We start from the raw sequence: 19,343 nt of genomic DNA on the forward strand, positions 1-19,343 counted from the left end.
CAGGGAACCAGGAGGTAGAACTCCCAAGACAAGAAAATACGATTCATCCTATTTATCATTAGGATTCACAAGTGTTATTACAGATGGCTTGGAAAAACTAATGTGTTTGTTTTGTACGAACGTTTTGGCTGCAGATAGTATGAGACCAGGCAAATTAAAACGCCACCTTAAAACTATGCATTCTGAATACGTTGGTAAACCCATAGAATTTTTTCAAAGAAAAAAATTAGATGAGTTTAATAAACAAAAGCAAACGTTCAAAAAAATAGTTTCTGTTCCATCAAATGTATTGCTAGCGTCGTACCAAGTTTCTTACAGAATCGCGAAATGTATAAAACTACACACAATAGGAGAAACTAGTTTTGCCAGCAGCTATTGATATGGTTAAAATAATGTTCGGCGAATCATATGCGAAACGGTTGCCACAAATACCGCTTGCTGATAATAGTTGGAAGAAGAATCGATGATATATCTGAAGATCTTTGCGATCAGTTAGTTTCTCGACTGCGTACTTCGAAATTCACCATACAAGTAGATGAGGCAACTGATGTAGCTAAAGATGCTCATTTAATTGCATATGTTCGAAATGTTGCAGAAACTAATATAATGGAAGATATATTATTTTGCAACCCCATTCCTGGAAAGGCCACATCCAATGAAATTTTTAATATAATTGACACTTTTTTTGATGAGAACGGCATAAAGTGGAATAACTGCGTTGGACTCTGTACTGACGGAGCACTGTCAATGTCAGGACACAAGGCAGGTCTTCAAGCATTAGTTAAAAAGAAAGCACCCGAAGTTATCTGGACGCACTGCATGCTTCACAGAGCAGCTCTTGTGTCAAAAAAATATGAGCGAGTTACGAAAGTTATAAACTACATAAAAAACAGTCCTTAAAAAGTTAGGTTTTTTTCAAAGCTGTGTGAAGATATGGAAGCTAATTATACCTCACTTCTATACTATTGTGAAGTGCGCTGGCTATCTCGTGCAAAAGTGATTCAAAGGGTGTTTGAACTCAAAGAAGAGATTGCAATTCTTCTTGATGAAAATCATAATGAAGAGGCAAATTTATTTAGGAATGATAACTTTATTGTTAAACTTGCCTATTTGGTTGAAATTTTTGGAAAATCGAGTGTTTTGAATAAATCAATGCAAGGACCACAAATGCATTCACTGATTCAAAAAGACAAAGTGAAAGCATTCATAAAAAAAAAATTGGAGCTATGGAAATCAAATTTACAAAAAAATAAGTTCGACATGTTTCCACTTTTAAATTATTTCTGTGCCAGAGTTAATATTGAAGCAAACAAAAATCTATTTACTGAACACTTGGATGGTTTGTTAATGCACTTTTAACATTATTTCGAAGATCTTGATTTTACAAAGTTCGCGTGGATACAGAATCCATTTGTGGATGAACAAGATGATGAATTTGGATTTCCAACTATTGAAAAGGAAAAATTGATAGAATTATCATGCGATATTTCATTGAAACAAAAATTTCAGAGTGAAACCCTAGTTCAATTTTGGTGGAATCGAAGTGAAGAATACTTTGTCAAGCAAAGCAATGCAAGTACTGCTGCTATTCGTAACATCATATTTATGCGAAAAGGAATTTTCTGCATTAGCTGCAATGAAATCCAAATATCGAGCCCGTTTAGTAGTAGAAAAAGAGCTACGAGTAGCACTCTCCTCAATGACACCTAGATTTGATAAACTTTGTACTAATAAACAAGCACATCCATCGCATTAAAAACAAATTAATTTAAAAATGAATATATATATATATATATATATATATATATATATAATTACGTTTTTTCATTTTTTGTATTAATACATTTTTTACCATTTAAAAATGTGTCTGTATTATTTTATGAAATAAAGGGGGGGGAGGCGCCAAGATTAGATTTTTTTTAAAAGGGGGCGTAGTAGCATAAAGTTTGGAAATCACTGTTCTTCGGTGTACATTGATCGACGCTATAAAGTGAAATGGCTTCGCAAGTCTCACTAACTAACACAGAATTTTACTTCATTTGAATGACATGTGAGAGTCCTTGTTTATGGCGCGAAAATACTCATACAAGATGTTGAGAAACTGAAACGGTGAATAACAATGCGTGCGTGCCAGAAAATCTTATCTGATGAGCTTGAAAGAGTCGAGAATGGATTGAAAGTGCAAACTTTTAAAAGTGCATTCAAAAGATAAAGCAACATATTATATCCCAAAGTTACTGAATCTACATAATTTTCCTACAGGCTATTATGTAATGTTACCAAATAACTAAACTCGCATTTAAAAATTTTATATATTTAACAATGGAGATTATTTTTAGTTTTCTGCTGTGATTTAGTCTCCTAATTATTTAACAGAATTATACATGAACAATTTAAAACAACATTGTTTTCTCTTAGTTTAATAAGGATTAACCTTATTTTATTCCAGGTCACCTGTTCCAGTTGAAAGTGCTGAACGTAGTGATAACAGCAAGGTTAAAAAAACAACTATACAACGCCAACCATCCCAAAGGTCTACTGATAGTCTTCAGGTACCAATTCCATCCAAAAGAGGCTCATCGCCAAAGGCATTGGCTAAACCAACTATAGCTCAACTCGTAAGCCAAGTAGCACCACCAAAAGTTTCAAAAGCTGAAGTGTTCAAAAGCATGTTAAAGAAATACAGACGGAAATCTGTTGCGCCTTATTACAGAGGTAAAGGTGTCACATTTTCTGAAACCTCTAAAGAATCAGTTAATGATGACGATGAAATTCAATCTCTCCTCGATCTTCCGACAGAAGAACTACCAGAAGTGGAAATGACACTTTCAAGTCCTGAATTGAGCGATGGTGATAAAAGCGGAGAAAGGCAGAAAAAACATATACTTCTACATTCCCGACCGATGTCTCCACAGTTGAAAAGATCTCAAATCTCAAGTTCAAAAAAGCCTGAAGTTCCAATAAAAACATTATTTCGACCTACTATACCTACAATTACTAGTCAACCTTCCATAAAAACAAAATTTAGAAGAACTTCATTTGAGGAACGAGGTAAAGTGGCTAGTGATCAAAAACGAGATCCTCTGACACATTACAGTAGTTTACCTAGCTTGGAACATCTGAATGAAACAGCAGCAACGTTTGAAAGAGGAAAAAAGTTTTCACCGAAATGTTTTTCTAAAGAAAAAAAGCATTGTCCTGATTATAAAGCAAAGCATGCAGAGGAAACAACACATGCTGTTACTTCCGAAGCACAAAGTACTCCTCAGAACAAGTATGGCCATCAGATTTCTTATCCTGATCGGAGAAACACGCTTCCTGAAATCAAACTAACTAGAGTATCTCGTGAACACCTTCATCATGCTCCTTTAGCAGCTCCTGAAGAAACCGATAAAAGTATTGCTCAAGAACAAGATCTGTCAATCAGCGTAGGGGAATCAGAACATTCGCCCCGTTCGCAAATTTCGGATGCTCGGGTTAGAGATTGTTTCGAAGACGGTGACTCCTGTGTTATAAATATTTTGGAACCAACTGATTACCAAGATTCCTCGAGTAACATGAATCACAGACGTTCACATGATCGTAAACCAAGCAAAGATTAATTATGGATCTTTTACATTTCAATCAGGGAAATCTGTTTTATATACATGACATGGGCTCAAAGTATGCTAGTGACTCGTATCAAACAAGTATGCGAACTACGCAAAATTTACTTCTTTCAACACATGATCACTTATGCCAAAAGACTAAAGTATGACACTGTTTGATTAAATTTTTATATAGAATTCGCATAAAGTAGGGAAGAAAAATATTTAATTTCTGTTTATGAAGAGCAACTTTATTTTGCAATATTTTTTTAATTAAAGCCTATCGATGGAACTTTTGCAGTGACTTTACTAATTTCATAAATATTATATAGAACTGGAAAAAAGTGTTGGAAAAAAAAAAAAACATTATCACACAGCTTTCAGAGAAACATTAACATGAGGGCGAAGATAAAGCCAGATTGAAGCTAAAATCGAATTTTCATTTATATCTTATTGAAGAAATGCATATCCAATATTTTTCGCAAAGAAAGAGAAAATTAATTCGCTATTTTTAACCAAGAAATTGAGAAAAATGGTATTAATTCTCGTATCATAATATAAATACAAAATTCTACTTTGGAGGAAAACCTTTTATTTATTCATTCCAGAAAAGTGTTTCCGCTTTTAATTATGTCAATTTTTTACTCAATGAGGCCATAACTGCACTGATATGCAGAGTGGGGAAAAAAATCAACCACCATAAAGATCCATGAGACGATGATGAAAAGCAAAGCAATGCAAGTTTCGCTGCTGAATCTGGAAAATTTGCATTATGAAAATCTATATTATCTAAGGGAGAGCACAACTCATCTAGTTGACTTAAGATACCTTATACGAAGTAAGTATAATTTTTATTTCTAAAATTTACAATAACAGTTATTTCAGTACACTAATACTTATATAAGATAAAGAAACTACAGGGTTATTCAGAAGGCATGCAGCCTATAGTATATAACAGTTTTATTTCGATTATTATTATAAACATAATTATCATAGAGATTACAATAAATTTTGAAAATGTTCTCCTTCCCAAATGTAAGCACAAACTTTCTTCGGCATCTCGTTCTTATTGCTCTTCTCTTTGATCAGATTTGGTACAGTGTTTGAACAGTTATTATTGAAATTTTTGATTCGATATTATCTTTTAATTCCTCCAGTTTTTGACAGCTGTTAGTGTACACTACTCCTTTGAAGTAGACTGAAAGATAAAAATCCGAACATGGATGGGAAAATGACATATTGCCGCCTTCGTTGAAAACAAAACAGTACTCGTTAGTGACTGAAGCCTAACATACGAGTAAATAACAAATGTGACACATCCGCAAATGACCAGTGCTGCTGCTGTAGTAATGAAAATCAAATTGCATCAAGCTGTCAATGATAAATTAATACTTAATTTGTATTGCATGAATTTTGAATCACCATGCATAATAAACTAATATAAAATAGCTAAATCCATCACAAACTGCCACCATTTCAATAATTTTCCAAATAGACTGGCTAAAAGAAAAAACAATCAGAAGTTAAAATTTTAAAAAATTTTAACCAGTTTTTAAAAAAATTTAAAAATTTTAACCACTGACAAACTTAAAATTTTAACCAAAAAAGGGCCAGTATATGGATCCTCATGGGTTCTTTCATGTTCACCCCATACAAGTATGTGAACAGTGTTATCGATGTTACACCAAAGATTTGCCGACCGGGCTAGCCAGGTGGGTCAAGTGCCTGCCTAGCAACCCAAAGGTCGCGGGTTCGAATCCCGTCTCGAGCTTGGATCAAAGTACTGTAAAAACCTTGGGAGGTGCATTATGACCACAGAAGCCGATGCGCCAATAACTACCAAAAAAAAAAAAAAACACCAAAGATTTAAATTTACTTATATGCAGATATTGTTTTTTTATTTGACTGTTTTCTAATACATATATTGTTTTACTTTAATACAAATTTCATTTTGTATAGAAGAAAAGTATTGCCAAAAAAATAAATAATGCCCTGCCCTTATTAATATATGTATATATATACACTTCTCAACAAATTTAACAGAACACGTAGAAAACACGGTCTACTCGTGCAGCTTGCCTTGAAGTGGAACAAGTGATGTACCATAGATTAACAATGAAATGAGGATACTGCGAGAAACTTCGGACAGGTATAAGGGACATTTATAGTGGTTGCATAAGAATTATGAAAAAGGTCACATTACAGAAATCGATACAAGATGCTCGAAAATATGGTCACGTGACATCGGTACGGCGTATGCCCCTCCCTCCAACGGTTAAACAGGCCTGACAGCAGTGAACCAAGCCCATATAAGGACTATAAGATTCCGCGGTAACAAATCCTATTTTTCCACCATGGCTCACCAAGTGAACGAGGAGTTCGCTGTCGGCGTGTAATGTGACGCTCAAGGACGTCCCAAACATGTTCGATCGTTTTAAATCTGTTGACCGTGCTGGCCACGATGGATAGCGATGGTACTGCATTCCTCGTTGTCTCCAGATGAAATAACGTCTAGAATCCTTTTTTAAGCTAAAACGGAACTCAGCGAAAAGAACTGTACCCCATTTGTCAGGGCTCCAAGTCACATGTTCATGGCACCAATTTCGACGAGTGGTTTGGGGTTGATGATATACAAACCACTGGCTTCCTTGCGTAGAGTCCACTTGAATTGAACCTTCTTAACATAGTCCGGTTGGAAATGGTTTCACCTGTGGCCGCAGCAACCTGAAGAGACAGTTGATGACAGGACATTGTAGGAATCCGTCTTGCTGTTAGAGCCAGATAGCAATTTGTTCTGGCTGATGTAGCCTCAGGGAGACCTTGGCCAGCTCTTCCTGTCTCCTGAAATTGCTTCTATAGTGCCGAAACGACCCTTGTGAAACATCTAAACGAATCATCTAAACAACGATGAACTTGCTATGCTGAGTACCGGAGATGGCTATCCCACTGACAAACTGAAAAAACGGGAATGAAGTGATGTTGTTGTGTTTTTATAGGCATGAATAATTGCATAACATGCGGCTCTGTAAGGTGGTAGATCGATTTCTATTGTTTGTTTGTTGTTTGTTATTTGGTTTTTAGGAGCATTAGCAACTAAGGCCATATTGCTCCGGGCATATGCGGTGGTCATTCACTGACCTTTCCGCATCCTCCGTATTTGGTGGTCGATTTCTATGATACTAGGAATTTGCATGCCGGGATGCCTATTATATCAAATATTCGCCTTCAGTGACACTGTTCACAATAAAATATTCATGAAAAGCATTTTGTTCTGTTAATTTTGTTCGGTGTTCGGTTTTGTTCGGTTAAATGCAGATGATACTGGCGTGCAAAACAGATTAACATGAAAGCAAATGATTTAAAAAGATATTACAAGAGTTAATAAAGGATTATAGAGATATATAAATTGCTTATAAACAAAATAACATACCTGTTATTCACTTCATCTAATTCTTAACTATGACGCATCTCATTTCTAAAAATTGCCAATTCTGATGACTCTATATATGCAACAAACAGTAAAGACAGTGAGGAGGGACAGATATTTAATTGTTAATTACATTATTATTATCTTTATTTTCTCCTAAGAGATACCCGCTTACGGCTATTAAACAGGAGGTGCACATTCATATATAAAATATAAGTTATATACATAATTATCCATTTATAATTTATACATATTGTCTTAATAAATTATACATTGTCTAATTAATTATATTATACATATCATTGCCTTATTTTTACATGACATGCAGATAGGAAGAGAGCACAAGCATAATTTGCAATTTTACAAGGAATTAGAGAATGTTCTACAGCACTATTTACAGCGAGATAACAGAAAGACAAGACGTCCAATACAAATTGTATAAACATAACAGGAGCACCAGTTCGGAGCAAAAACAGTCCCGACCAGTTCATTCTTCATTTCCTGCATTCTGTTTTGTTTTCATCTGTGGGCTTCACTCAACATTTATAGGTGGAGTAATGCATTCTGAAACATTTCAGCCCTACCTCTTCTCTGTGCAAAGCTTTTCTGGGTCTGCTTGAAGATCGTTGCAGATCTTAATGGTGTTAGAAGGAAAAAATCGCCGAAGGCTTTCCAGCTGCATGAGCGCGCTACTGATTGGAGGGGATGGTGTTCTATTCGCCCACCTTTGCGTCATGTGGGGCTGAGTCAGCAGGTAGTCAGTTTTCGGCGAGTCGAGTCTCCCGGTCAACAGTTTTGCAAGCGTGAGAATGTTCTTGGTGACAACTATGTGAGACCAAGGCGTGATATCCAAGTTGGCAAATAAAAAGCTCTTGAGATTGTAAATGGCTGCGTAGTGATCCTGTTTAACCATCTCAGCATCCAGTACCAAATCTGAGATGCACAGAGAGGGATGAGGATGACGCATCTTAAAATATATTGTTTAACAAGGTCAGGGTTCCTGATACTTACCAGTTCTTGTCTGGAGGTCCATAGCGCTGCGTAAGTTTTCTTCTTTACATGTCCGAAATGGGGTGTGAAGTTTAGGTTTTCGTCCCATTTCAGACCAAGATCAATATGTGTCCTGACTTTTTTGACCACGCTGCCATTTACGCGTATTGATATGTGGTTCTTTATTACCTTGTTGGTGAAAACCATTTGTGCTGTCTTGTGTTCGTTTAGTCGGAGCCCCATGCAATTAAGGTATTCTTGCAACTCGGCGATTTTGGAGTTTGCTTTGTTGTTGCGTTGTAAGGATGTGTTTTGGTCATTCGAGGTGATGAAAAATTTCAAGTAGTCTGCATATCCGACAAATTGTTTTTGATTTTGGGTCAGGAAAGGATGCAGTGCTGTTGCAAAAAGAGTAGCAGAGAGGACACCACCTAGTGGGACTCCCCTGTTGACTTGGAAGGTCTCTTTGGAAATTCCATTTATGGCAGTGATGTGTCTCTCCCTCAAAGAACTCGTTATTATAGCTAATACGTGCCCAGTTATATGGAAATATTCCTCCAAGGTGATAATAATAGCCGAGATGGATATACTGTCGAAAGCGGATGCAACGTCTAAGAAGAGAATATCTAATTGCTGTCTGAAGTTAAGAGCGTGTTGGATTCGAAATAGAGTCTCCATAAGATTCGTGGTAGTAGATCTTTGTGGGATCACTGAATGAAGGTACTCCGGTCTATGCCCGAAGCAGTGATGGCTGATGGTATTTAAAATAGATTTCTCAATCCATTTTAAATTTATCCTTAAAGGTACGTTTACACCACATGATCAGAACATTGTTACGGATTTTTACAAACTGTCTGAAACTGTGTACGTGTATTTTGTTCAGAACAAACGTATACGAGTTTACATATAAAGAGAAGCAGCGGTTCAAAGAGCGAGGAATGTTCTTGTTTATACTCCGGCACGACCACCAGTCAGTGGAGTTTAAAATAAATCAATCAATACAAATTTTAATCGTATTTAGTAGTCACGGGCTTGAACCCCGGTCCACTCAATGAGCGTGTGCACTCGCGCACTTGACCACGTCAAACACGCAGATGGCACGCCTCAAGGGCATTGGAACGCTAAGTATTTTTATCCAGAACAGTTGTAACTAGACGTATCTACAATAAAGTGACCATATCCTTAGCATTCCAATGCGGGACATCTTGGGGCGGGGGGATATTTTTCAACCCCCTATAAACATATTGTTTTAAATTTTTTATATATAAAAATATTCACATACAAATTAAATACATTGACTTCTTTCAACTAAACTTATAAAATAAGATATCAAACTTCTTTAAAAAAAATTATATATATAATTTTTTTTTCCTTCACAGAAAGGCTAAAATTCTGTATACCGGTGCCCCTTGCGTTACGCTACGTAATGAACAGAAGGTTGCGTACGGGATGTGAACTGAGAAAAATAATTGTAATTAGAAGGGGAAAAAAACACTTATTAGAGGGGTATTTTTTAATCGATTTTCATTTTTGTTTAGTGAAAAAGGGTTACGTTTTTTTCTGTGAAATAATAATACATACTTTTTTAACAATAAAAACAAGAGAAATTAAATAATATAATTAAATATATTTTTTTCGCTGAGTGAATTTGGATTAATAATTCTTCATTACTTGCTATTTCTTAAATTAAATATTAAATGTAAGACTTCTTTGGGCTTACTACAATACAAATTAGAATCCTCAAGGAATCTGTTAACCAACTTGAGAAAATTTAAGGATAAAACTTTAGAACACGGTACCCCCTGACCGTGGCCAACGACCGGTTTTTGCTCGAATCCCTCCCGAAGTCACGTAAAAACATAACCTTTATTCACTAAAAAAAATGAAAGTCAATTAAAAACATGACCCTTCTTATAAGTGTTTTTTTTTTTTTTTCTTCTAATTGCAACTAGTTTTCTCAGTTCACGTCCTTCACGCAACCTTCTATTCGTCTCGTAACACGAGGGCTACAGTATTCTAAATTTCAGTCAATTTAAGAACAGAGTATACACTACTAATAAAATCATCACACTGAAATATCATAAAATATAACGTCATAATAAATACAATATAGCATGAAAATCTAATATCCAAAGAAATGTCACAATGTTAATAAAAATAAAAACATAATAAAATAATTATAATTAAGCGAAACGTCTACACGTGTACTTTGGCTAAAATAAAAAAAATAAATAAAAGTATGCAAAGCTAGTGCATGCTGTCGATATCAATAAAAGGTATTAGTAAGACTGTTTAAAGCTGTTTTTTTTTTTTTTTTTTTTTTTTGGCGCATCGGCTTCTGTGGCCATAATGCACCTCCCAAGGTTTTTGCAGTACTTTGATCCAAGCCCGAGGCAGGATTCGAACCCGCGACCTTTGGGTTGCCAGGTAGGCACTTACCCACCCGGCTAGCCCGGTCGGCGTTTAAAGCTGTAATTTCGAAAATATTACTAAAAATAGTTTAAATATCTCCATTCTGGTGAACTTTACATTTTAGCCATTTCATTAACATGATGCTGGATTACAAAATTGAATGCAAGCTTAATTAAAAATGGAGGAACGGGGTGAGCCTAGGTTTTATGCATCCACAAAAGTGCCTGATTGACGAATTTGTATCTTGGATGATTTTTAAATCCATCTCTATAATATGGCGCATTTATTTTCCTTTGCTAATCTCCAATCATTATGAAAATAATGGGTCTGATACAACCAACCATGCAGAAGGACACTACTCATGCTAGTTAAAACTTTTCACCATCCTCTCCACCGGGCGGAGGAAGCTCGAGTTCGAATGCCGTCAATGATGCGATGAACTTTTATGGGCTTTCTTCACTTTTTTTCACGAAAAATCCAAGTTTCCAGGGGGGGGCGAGGTTCTCCCCCCCCAGGAAACTTGGATTTTTCGTCCAGAAAAACAGACAAACCAACTAGAAAACACGAGCTATTTACAGACATAATACACAGCTAGATGAGGTAATTCTCTGACGGCCCTAATATGACAGTTTTGTTCTTTTTTTTTTTTTTTTTTTTAACAAAAAAAAAATGCACGTAGTGTGAAACTGCCGAGCCTCATCGCCTAAGGATCAGCTAGTTTACAATATTCGCTAGTTTTCTAGTCTACAATATTCACTAGTTCACAGAATTAGTGAATTCTGTGAACTAGAAATGCATGTAAAATAATAGACCTTGTTCACTATCATACCTAAAGGAAGGGTTCAAAGAAACAGTTCCTCTATTCTACATAAATTTATCTTTGAATAGCCTTGTATCTCATTTTATAGTTTGAGGTGTGCAATCCATATCATAGTACTCGTTTCATTAGGAACATACTTATTTTCAGAAACGTTCTTTCAAAAGGCACCTACTGAAAATTAGCACTGTATTTCAGAATTTTAAATCTTGCTGCAACTCACCACTTAGTCGCTATTGCATGAGTGACCTTCTGCAACAAAGGCGCAAATGTACGGCATGTGTGTTTTCCCTTCACTTCACGCTATGTTAAACCTGCGTGAATTATGACCCGATGAGCGAAGAGCCTAGGACGATGGGAATTGTCTGCACGTGCGACTAGTAGCGCTTTATTCAAGTCAGCACACTGCATGCCGAATTAAGAAATGAAAAAGGAGAGTGGCAATATACCCTATTTTTAAAATCACAAGAATGATGCGTAAAGCTTGAAAGCTGAATGTTTGTAGGTAGGTTCGCTTATAACATAAACAGCAGTGGCGTATCATCCTATAGGTGGTGCAGCGGTACGAGGGCCCTAAAATCGTGGGGCCCCCAACAGGAAAATTGAAAAATGACTTTGAAGATCCAAGTCATTTTCTTTAAAACAAATAATATCCAGAGGAGAGACATTACAATTTATCCACCAATGGACAAATTAAAGAAATGAGTTTGTGGAATAACTGACTAGATATAGGAAGCTGATTCATTTAATACAGTATACGAACTAAATGACAATTTAAAACCGAAATATTTTAAAAATGGGCCTTGGAGTCTTTTTCCAAGACAAGAAATAATAAAGCATGCAGCAAAACAACCTAAAAACTTTATTTAAATAAACATACAGTATAATGAATAAAATACTATACATCGAATAAAGAATAAAAACATTAAAATATGCTGATTTTAAACTTTTTATTGACTGTGATTCTGTTATTCTTATTGTTATTCTTGAGAGCTTCAGGGGATTCCTTGGGAGAAAAAAAAATCAGTCATCGATCTAAGCTAGGGAAGGTATTTCAGTTAAAAGTTAATATTCAAGCTAATACCATACTTATGATAGTAGATGCGTTTATCAAAAACCACTACGCTGAGCGAAACATTTTCTTATATGCAATATCCTACGAAAGTCATGGAACACTCCTCTGATTGCAGGAAATTATGCGTGACAACGAAAAATACAAATATTTTTTGGCCTGTATAGGTGATCAGCGGTTAACCGGAAATTCATAGTAAAAGTGTATGGTGAATAATGATAACGTGGAAAGAACTAACAGAGCGTAAGAAGGGAACGACATCATGAGGAGAAATGACTCAATGGTAACACCCGGCTAGCCTCCACGTGGCGAGGTGTGGGCAACGTCTGGTCCCATTAGGGGCCTGGCGGCCAATAAGCCGGATAAACAATGGGCACAACATATAACACTACTCATGACCCACACACTTCTAAATCTCTGCCTTTGACAGGGTACTGTCACCGATACATAGAACATTCGCGGAGATGGGAGAAATCCCAGGAGCCGCTAGACCCTCAATACCTCATACCTCATGAGGAGAAAATGTCCGTGTGCGCTGTTTCTCAAGAATTAAACATTTTCAAGTAGATAATTGGAAACTGTTTGAAGAAATCGAAGCCCATATGAAACTGAACCAAAGACGCGATCAGGTAGGTGTAAAATACTGACTTAAAGGAGACCACACTTCTTGCGACGGTTCAGTAGCCCATTATTCTATGATGCAGGGGTTGAATTAGGGCCTGGAGCTCGGGGAAGGAAGCGCAAAAGGAAAAGAGAAAAATGAGAAAGGCGCATACTGAAATAAATTATGTTGCACCAGGGTTCATGCTTGTGATGATATACGGAAATGATATGGTTGGTTACCACTGTATTGCGCTGTCATTTTGCTGCACGATTCTTTTTCACCTCCGTCAACCTCTCGCATCAACAAGCCGTCTTCGACTACAGCACTGCCTTTGGCTGGATATTTGGCGCATTATAGCCTTAGTAGCTAATGCGCCAATAAAACCAAAACCAAACCAAACCAATTGGCTGGATAGATAAAGTAGCAAACCACCAGACATGTACTTCCATGTCTACTACTGTGGGGGAGGAACGAAAAGTCAGAAAGACCCGATTCGTTTGATATGGTTGTTAAAAAACAGGTGAGGCCCATTCGGAATTTTCAGGAGGGGAATAGAATTTATATTTTTGCCTGTGACTAGATATTTTCTGGTTGTTAGAGTATTCCTCTACGCCGGGAGCTGAAAAATTATGTTAAGTTTTATTTCTACACATCGCGATCGCAAAGCGTATTTTGATCAATCGCGAAGCGTATAAATAAAAACATACTGGAATATAATTTTCTGGAGAACAACAATATCATAAATCTCATTATTTCCTAATTTAGTTTTTAAGTTTACTTCAAATTTTTACATACTTATCTGATGTGTTTTTATAATAAAAATTAATAATAATATTATTATATTTTACTATTACTATTATTATTTAACTGCACGATTTATTATTATTATTTAACTGCACGATTTATTATTATTACTTAACTGTACTGGAGCTTATCGCTCTTATCGGTGTGTGCATTTGTCTGTAGAAGTATGTATTCACTGGCTGAAGTCCTTTCTGTGCGGACTGAAAAACTCACGGGGCTGGAAACCCTACTCTTTTCCTCTGGCCCTCGTAGTAGTAGTAGTAGGAATGGCATGTGATGTAAGAAAGCAAGTGTATGAGCTTATGCAGCATTAGCCAAAAAAAAATCACACCATTCACTCCAAATGCTTGTCCAGTTCCTCCTTAAATTTATTCAACCTATCAACTTCCACAACGACAGATGGAAGTTTATTCCAGCAATTAACCACCCGCTGGCTAAAGGCAAATTTCCGCACATCTATTCTACACCTGTCCTTTCTTAATTTGAATTCATTTTAATCTGAACAAGCGGAAGGATCCCATCAGAATTCAGCGTGCTCAACCCATTCAAGGTCTTATACACCTCAATCAGATCACCGCGCAGGTGCCTAGTCTCCAGCCACTGCAATTTGCAGAACTTAAGCCTCTCTTGGTAAGAGGATCCCTTCATTCCCCTCACCAATCTTGTTGCCCTTCTCTGTACACGCTCAAGTAAATCTACATCCTTCCTAAAATGAGGCCTCCAGACCTGCACGCAGTACTCAAGGCGTGGCCCGACCATTGCCTTATATAGAGGGACAATCACCTCCTTTTCCCTGCTAGCAAAATTCCTATATATCATTGACAAAACCCCATGACCTGCCCTGGCAGCCTGTCTGCATTGCTCAGAAAACTTCATATCTGAATGCACAATTACTCCCAGGCCTTTTTCATTTTCTACCACCTTAAGTGTAGTACCACACAGTTGGTACGTTTCTCTGGGGTTACTTCTACCCATATGCAGTACTTTGCATTTGTCAAGGTTAAACTTCAGTTGCACTTCTTAGCCCATCTGCCCAAATTATCTAGATCCTGTTGCAGTAGCACACTGCCATTACTGTCATTAACAGCCCTGCCAACTTTGTATCATCTGCAAACTTCGACATTAAGCCTAATATACCTTCATCAATATTACTGATAAATATACAAAACAACAGTGGACCCAACACCGAACCCTGTGGGACTCCACTAGTAACATTAGTCCAAGAAGAGCAGCACCCACTGATTATCACCCTCTGTCTTCTCCCACTTAACCATCCTTTTATCCATTGTAGCAACTTACACTTAATACCATTCTGCTCCAATTTGTACAATAGTCTTCCATGCGCAACAGTGCCAAAAGCTTTCCTGAAATCCAAATATATGATATAAAAATTATTTTTTGCATCCAGTTCCTTTGTTACCACATCATAATATACTATCAAATTTGTCAGACAAGATTTTCCCTTAACAAACCCATGCTGCGTCTGAATTATTGCTGCAGTCTTGTCTAGATGATCCTGCAATGCATCTTTAACCAGTGACTCCATTATTTTACCCGGAACAGAAGTTAAACTAACTGGTCTGTAATTACTCGTGTCACCCTTCGATCCCCCTTTGTGAATTGGAGATACATTTGCACATCTCCAGTCCGTGGGAACTTCCCCTGAGTCCAAGGATGCTCTCATAATTATGGCTAAGGGTTTGCTTAGTTTCTTTGCCGCCTCCATTAATATAACTGGATAGATCCCATCCACCCAAGGTGCTTTTCTTATATTTAACTTCAACAATTTCTCCACCACTTTGCTCTCAGTTATTACAAAATCATTAAGTATCCTGCTACAATTTGATAACCTTCTGCCATTTTCAAACCTTAATAATTCCTCATGTGTGAATGTGGATGCAAAATACTCATTCAGTTTGTTTGCTATCTGAGCAGGATCATCAACAGTCGAACCATCGATGTCAAGTGGACCAATCAGATTCATCCCCTTCCTTTTAGGGTTTATATAAGTAAAGAAATCCTTGCTGTTTTTCTTAGCATCTTTTGCCAAGGATTTCTCGTAATCTGCCTTCGCCTGCCTAACCTCCTTTGTGACCTGATTACAGACTAGCTTACATCTGCCATAGGCTTCTGAGTCGCTTGATAATTTATATGCATCCCATGCATTTTTCTTTTCTGTTACGAGTCTCATTAGTTCATTAGATAACCATTTAGGCCTCAACCTTGAACGATATTTCTTAATAGGTATGAAACTTTTAGTAGCATCCACGATTAATTCCTTGAATGCTTCCCACTTTGAATTTACTGTTGGTAACATCGTCAGCTGATCCCACTGTACAGAATTTAAAAACTTTCTGAGACCACTGTACTCACCTTTACCGAAGCAAAAACCCTTTCCTTTACCACTGATGGTAATTAAATCTTTAAGTAAATCCCACATCAGTACACTGTGATCACAGCCACCTAGTGGTTCCTTTATCTGCAAATTCTTAATACACGAATGATCACTGCTGATAACCAGATCAAGAGTATTACTCTCTCTGGTTGCCTTTCCAACATGCTGCTGCAGAAAACAATCATCCAATAAATCCACAAAAAATCTGACTAGTGTGTGAGTGACCAACCCACAAATTCCAGTCAATATCTGGGAAGTTAAAATCCCCCATTATAAGACATTCCGATTTACTAGCCCACTATTTTTCTCTGGAAATTGTTATTGTACTCATTCGAGTCATTAGGCCTATAACACACTCCTAATCTTATTTTTGCTTTCGCAGTGCTTATGTCACACCAAACTGACTCAACAGTGCACTGTTCATCTATATCAACTGGGTGCACTTCTTTTAATTTTACGTGTGTAGCACAGTTGGTATAAACATCGTCCTCCCCACACCGTGTAGAAAAGACCTGAGTTTGAATGATGAGAGGAATCTTTATGGGCCTTTTTCAAAAAACACACAATTTACAGCAAAACTGTAAATCAAACAAAGAACACACACAATTTACAGACATGCTTTATATACAGCGCAATATGGCCTAAACTGCTGATGCACCTAGAACGCTACGACCAACCTTTTGTCTGAGATCGGCTAACTGCAGCCTCGATTGAAGACGATTTTATAAATTCCTCAAATCTCTAAAAGAGTGGTAGAAGGCGATGTATCATGCTCACTAAGCTGTCACGTAGGACAGCAGAAGAGGTTGACGGCCCTCTGTTTTAGACACTGTTGTGAGTGAATATCTCAGCAGAATAATTTGCATAATGTGCAGCACCTACAGAGCTGCACATTATGCAAATTATTCATGCCTATAAAAACAAGGGTTGCGATCACATCGCTTTATTCCCGTTTTTTTTTTTTTTTTTTACTCAGGATGGCAAATCATCGTCGTTTAGATAATTCCTTGAGATGGCGGGCTGTTGGACTACTTGAATCCAGGCAGTCGCAGGACGAAGTGGCATGTTGGCTTGATGTGTCACGAAGTGTCGTCTAGGTACTAACTTTACACTTTTATGGAAGCAGATTCAGGAGGCAGGAACTATTACAAGAAGAGCTGGCCAAGGTCGCACGAGGGCTAAGTCAACCAGAACAGACCGCTATCAGGCTCTAACAGCAAGACGGAACCCTGCGATGTCCTGTCATCAACTGTCTCTTGAGGTTTCTGCGACCACAGGGGAAAACATTTCCAACTGCACTTTGTTAAGGCTCAATTCAAGTGGACTCTACTCAAGGAAGCAAGTGATCTGTGTCCCATTAACCCCAAACCACCACAGAGCTCACTGAAACTGGTGCCATGATCATGTGACTTGAAGCCATGGCAAATGTAGTACAGTTCTGTTCTCTGATGAGTCCCGTTTTAGCCTATAGATTCTAGACGTTATTTCATCTAGAGACGAGGAATGCGGCCATCCCTCCATCAGAGAAAGGGCCACTTAAGGTGGAGGCGGTTTTCTCGGGTGTGGCGGAATATGATCAACGACCGCACCCCTCTTCATTTTTTTTTTTTTTTTTTTGATAGGGGTACAGTAACTGCGCAGAGGTGCCGAGAACAGATCCCCGAACCCTATGCGCGACGTTCTTGGAGTGCGATTGGTCCAGATTTTCTTTTCATGCAGGAAAACGACCCTGCATATAGAACTCAGGTGGTGGTGGAATATCTTGAAATTGATGATATCCAACGACTGCCGTGGCCGGCAGGTTCAAGCAGACTTAAAACCGATCGAACGTGTGGGCATTGCATGCCTACAGTCAATATCTCATTATTTTACCCGGAACAGAAGTTCTTGGTTCTGAGCTTGGTCTGAGCTGGTGGAAGAATGAGATTTGCTGCACAGAATCTTATAGACGACCTTATGACGAGCATAGCTTACTGTTAGGCTTCTTTAGTCGTTGGATGGGATCATATGCCGTATTGATGCGATGTGACAATATTTTCGAGCATATTGTATCGACTTCTGTAATGTGACCTTTTTTGGCAATTCTTATACAGCCCCTATAAATTTCCCTTATACCAGTCCGAAGTTTCTTGCTGTCTCCTCATTTCATCGTTATTCAACGGTACACCATCATACCAAATTTTGTCCCGCTTCATCGCAAGCTGCACCGTTCACCATGTTTTCCACGTGTTCTGTTAATTTTGTCGAGCAGTGTATCTTAAAGAGTGAGTTTCAATATCATAAATACTAACTCATTAACAACTAGTGAGAGACTGTTGTGACCGCTGCCCTGCCCTTTATAGCAAGGAAGAAAACACAGGCGGCTCAAGATCACTCACTACACAGTGAGAATATGGAGTGAGTAGGCGTGTTTTTTTTTTTTTTTTTCCTTTGGTAGTTATTGGCGCATCGGCTTCCGTGACCATAATGCACCTCCCAAGGTTTTTGCAGTACTTTGATCCAAGCCCGAGGCGCGATTCGAACCCGCGACCTTTGGGTTGCCAGGCAGGCGCTTTACCCACCCGGCTTCAGCATGTGAGTAGGCGTAGCGAATGATCTAGTTACATGCGACTTGCTATTTTTATGTTCAACAGCACTAAAATACAGATGTAAACAGTTTTTTGTATTTATCATTGATTTATATTTATTTTGTTTATCATTAATTTGCATTCATTTTTTTATTTATACTCTCGTTAAAAATTATTAAATGCTATATAATTCAGCCTTTCAAAAGTAACAGAACGAAACGATGTGCCACTTTCAATCTGATGAAAGATATATAAATAAATTCATGAATTTATTTATATATCTTTATTTATTTTATTAATTTTATGCGCTACTTTGTCTCGCATCCATGCATAGTACATAGCAGGCGCCTCCGTAGCCAGGTGGGAAGGAGCAGCAGTGCGTAGCACACGCTTCTTGATTAGACCGGGGTTCGAGCCCGTCACCACCAAATACGGAGGATGCGGAAAGGTCAGGGAATGACCACCGCATATCCCGGAGCAATATGGCCTTAGTTGCTAATGCTCCAAATAACAAACTAACAAACATAGTACATAGCAACGCTTCGGAATGCCGAAGCATCGCTACCGATGGAGTGCTAAACTGTACCAAAGCAAGACTAGCTCAAGTTTCACTGGGCAAAAATGCCTAAAGATTGGAATAGTTAAATATTTATTCAAGACTAAAAATT

The 19,343-nt window shown here is 37.6% G+C and overlaps 2 protein-coding genes and 1 long non-coding RNA gene across 6 annotated transcripts in view; 2 read left to right on the forward strand and 1 right to left on the reverse strand.

The window, feature by feature from the left end:
* The window catches only part of LOC150079345 (uncharacterized), a 134,482-nt gene extending 130,810 nt beyond the window's left edge, over positions 1-3,672 (forward strand). For all 4 annotated transcript variants that reach the window (XM_090384037.1, XM_090384038.1, XM_090384040.1 and 1 more), the window contains one exon: positions 2,450-3,672. In XM_090384037.1, the coding sequence (XP_090240163.1) occupies positions 2,450-3,602 (1,153 nt within the window). In that variant the 3' untranslated portion in view covers positions 3,603-3,672. The remainder of the gene's footprint in view (positions 1-2,449) is intronic.
* The window catches only part of Rala (Ras-like protein A), a 287,845-nt gene extending 280,783 nt beyond the window's left edge, over positions 1-7,062 (reverse strand). Inside the window, exon 1 of the mRNA XM_090383831.1 lies at positions 7,018-7,062. The gene's annotated coding sequence lies outside the window, so the exon portion shown is untranslated. The remainder of the gene's footprint in view (positions 1-7,017) is intronic.
* The window catches only part of LOC150079346 (uncharacterized), a 39,996-nt gene continuing 24,767 nt past the window's right edge, over positions 4,115-19,343 (forward strand). The window contains exon 1 of the long non-coding RNA XR_016547573.1: positions 4,115-4,425. This is a non-coding gene — a long non-coding RNA (uncharacterized LOC150079346). The remainder of the gene's footprint in view (positions 4,426-19,343) is intronic.

Source organism: Mastigoproctus giganteus, chromosome 10, assembly GCF_048544385.1.
Source record: "Mastigoproctus giganteus isolate SK-2022 chromosome 10, ASM4854438v1, whole genome shotgun sequence".
Lineage (NCBI taxonomy): Eukaryota > Metazoa > Arthropoda > Arachnida > Uropygi > Thelyphonidae > Mastigoproctus > Mastigoproctus giganteus.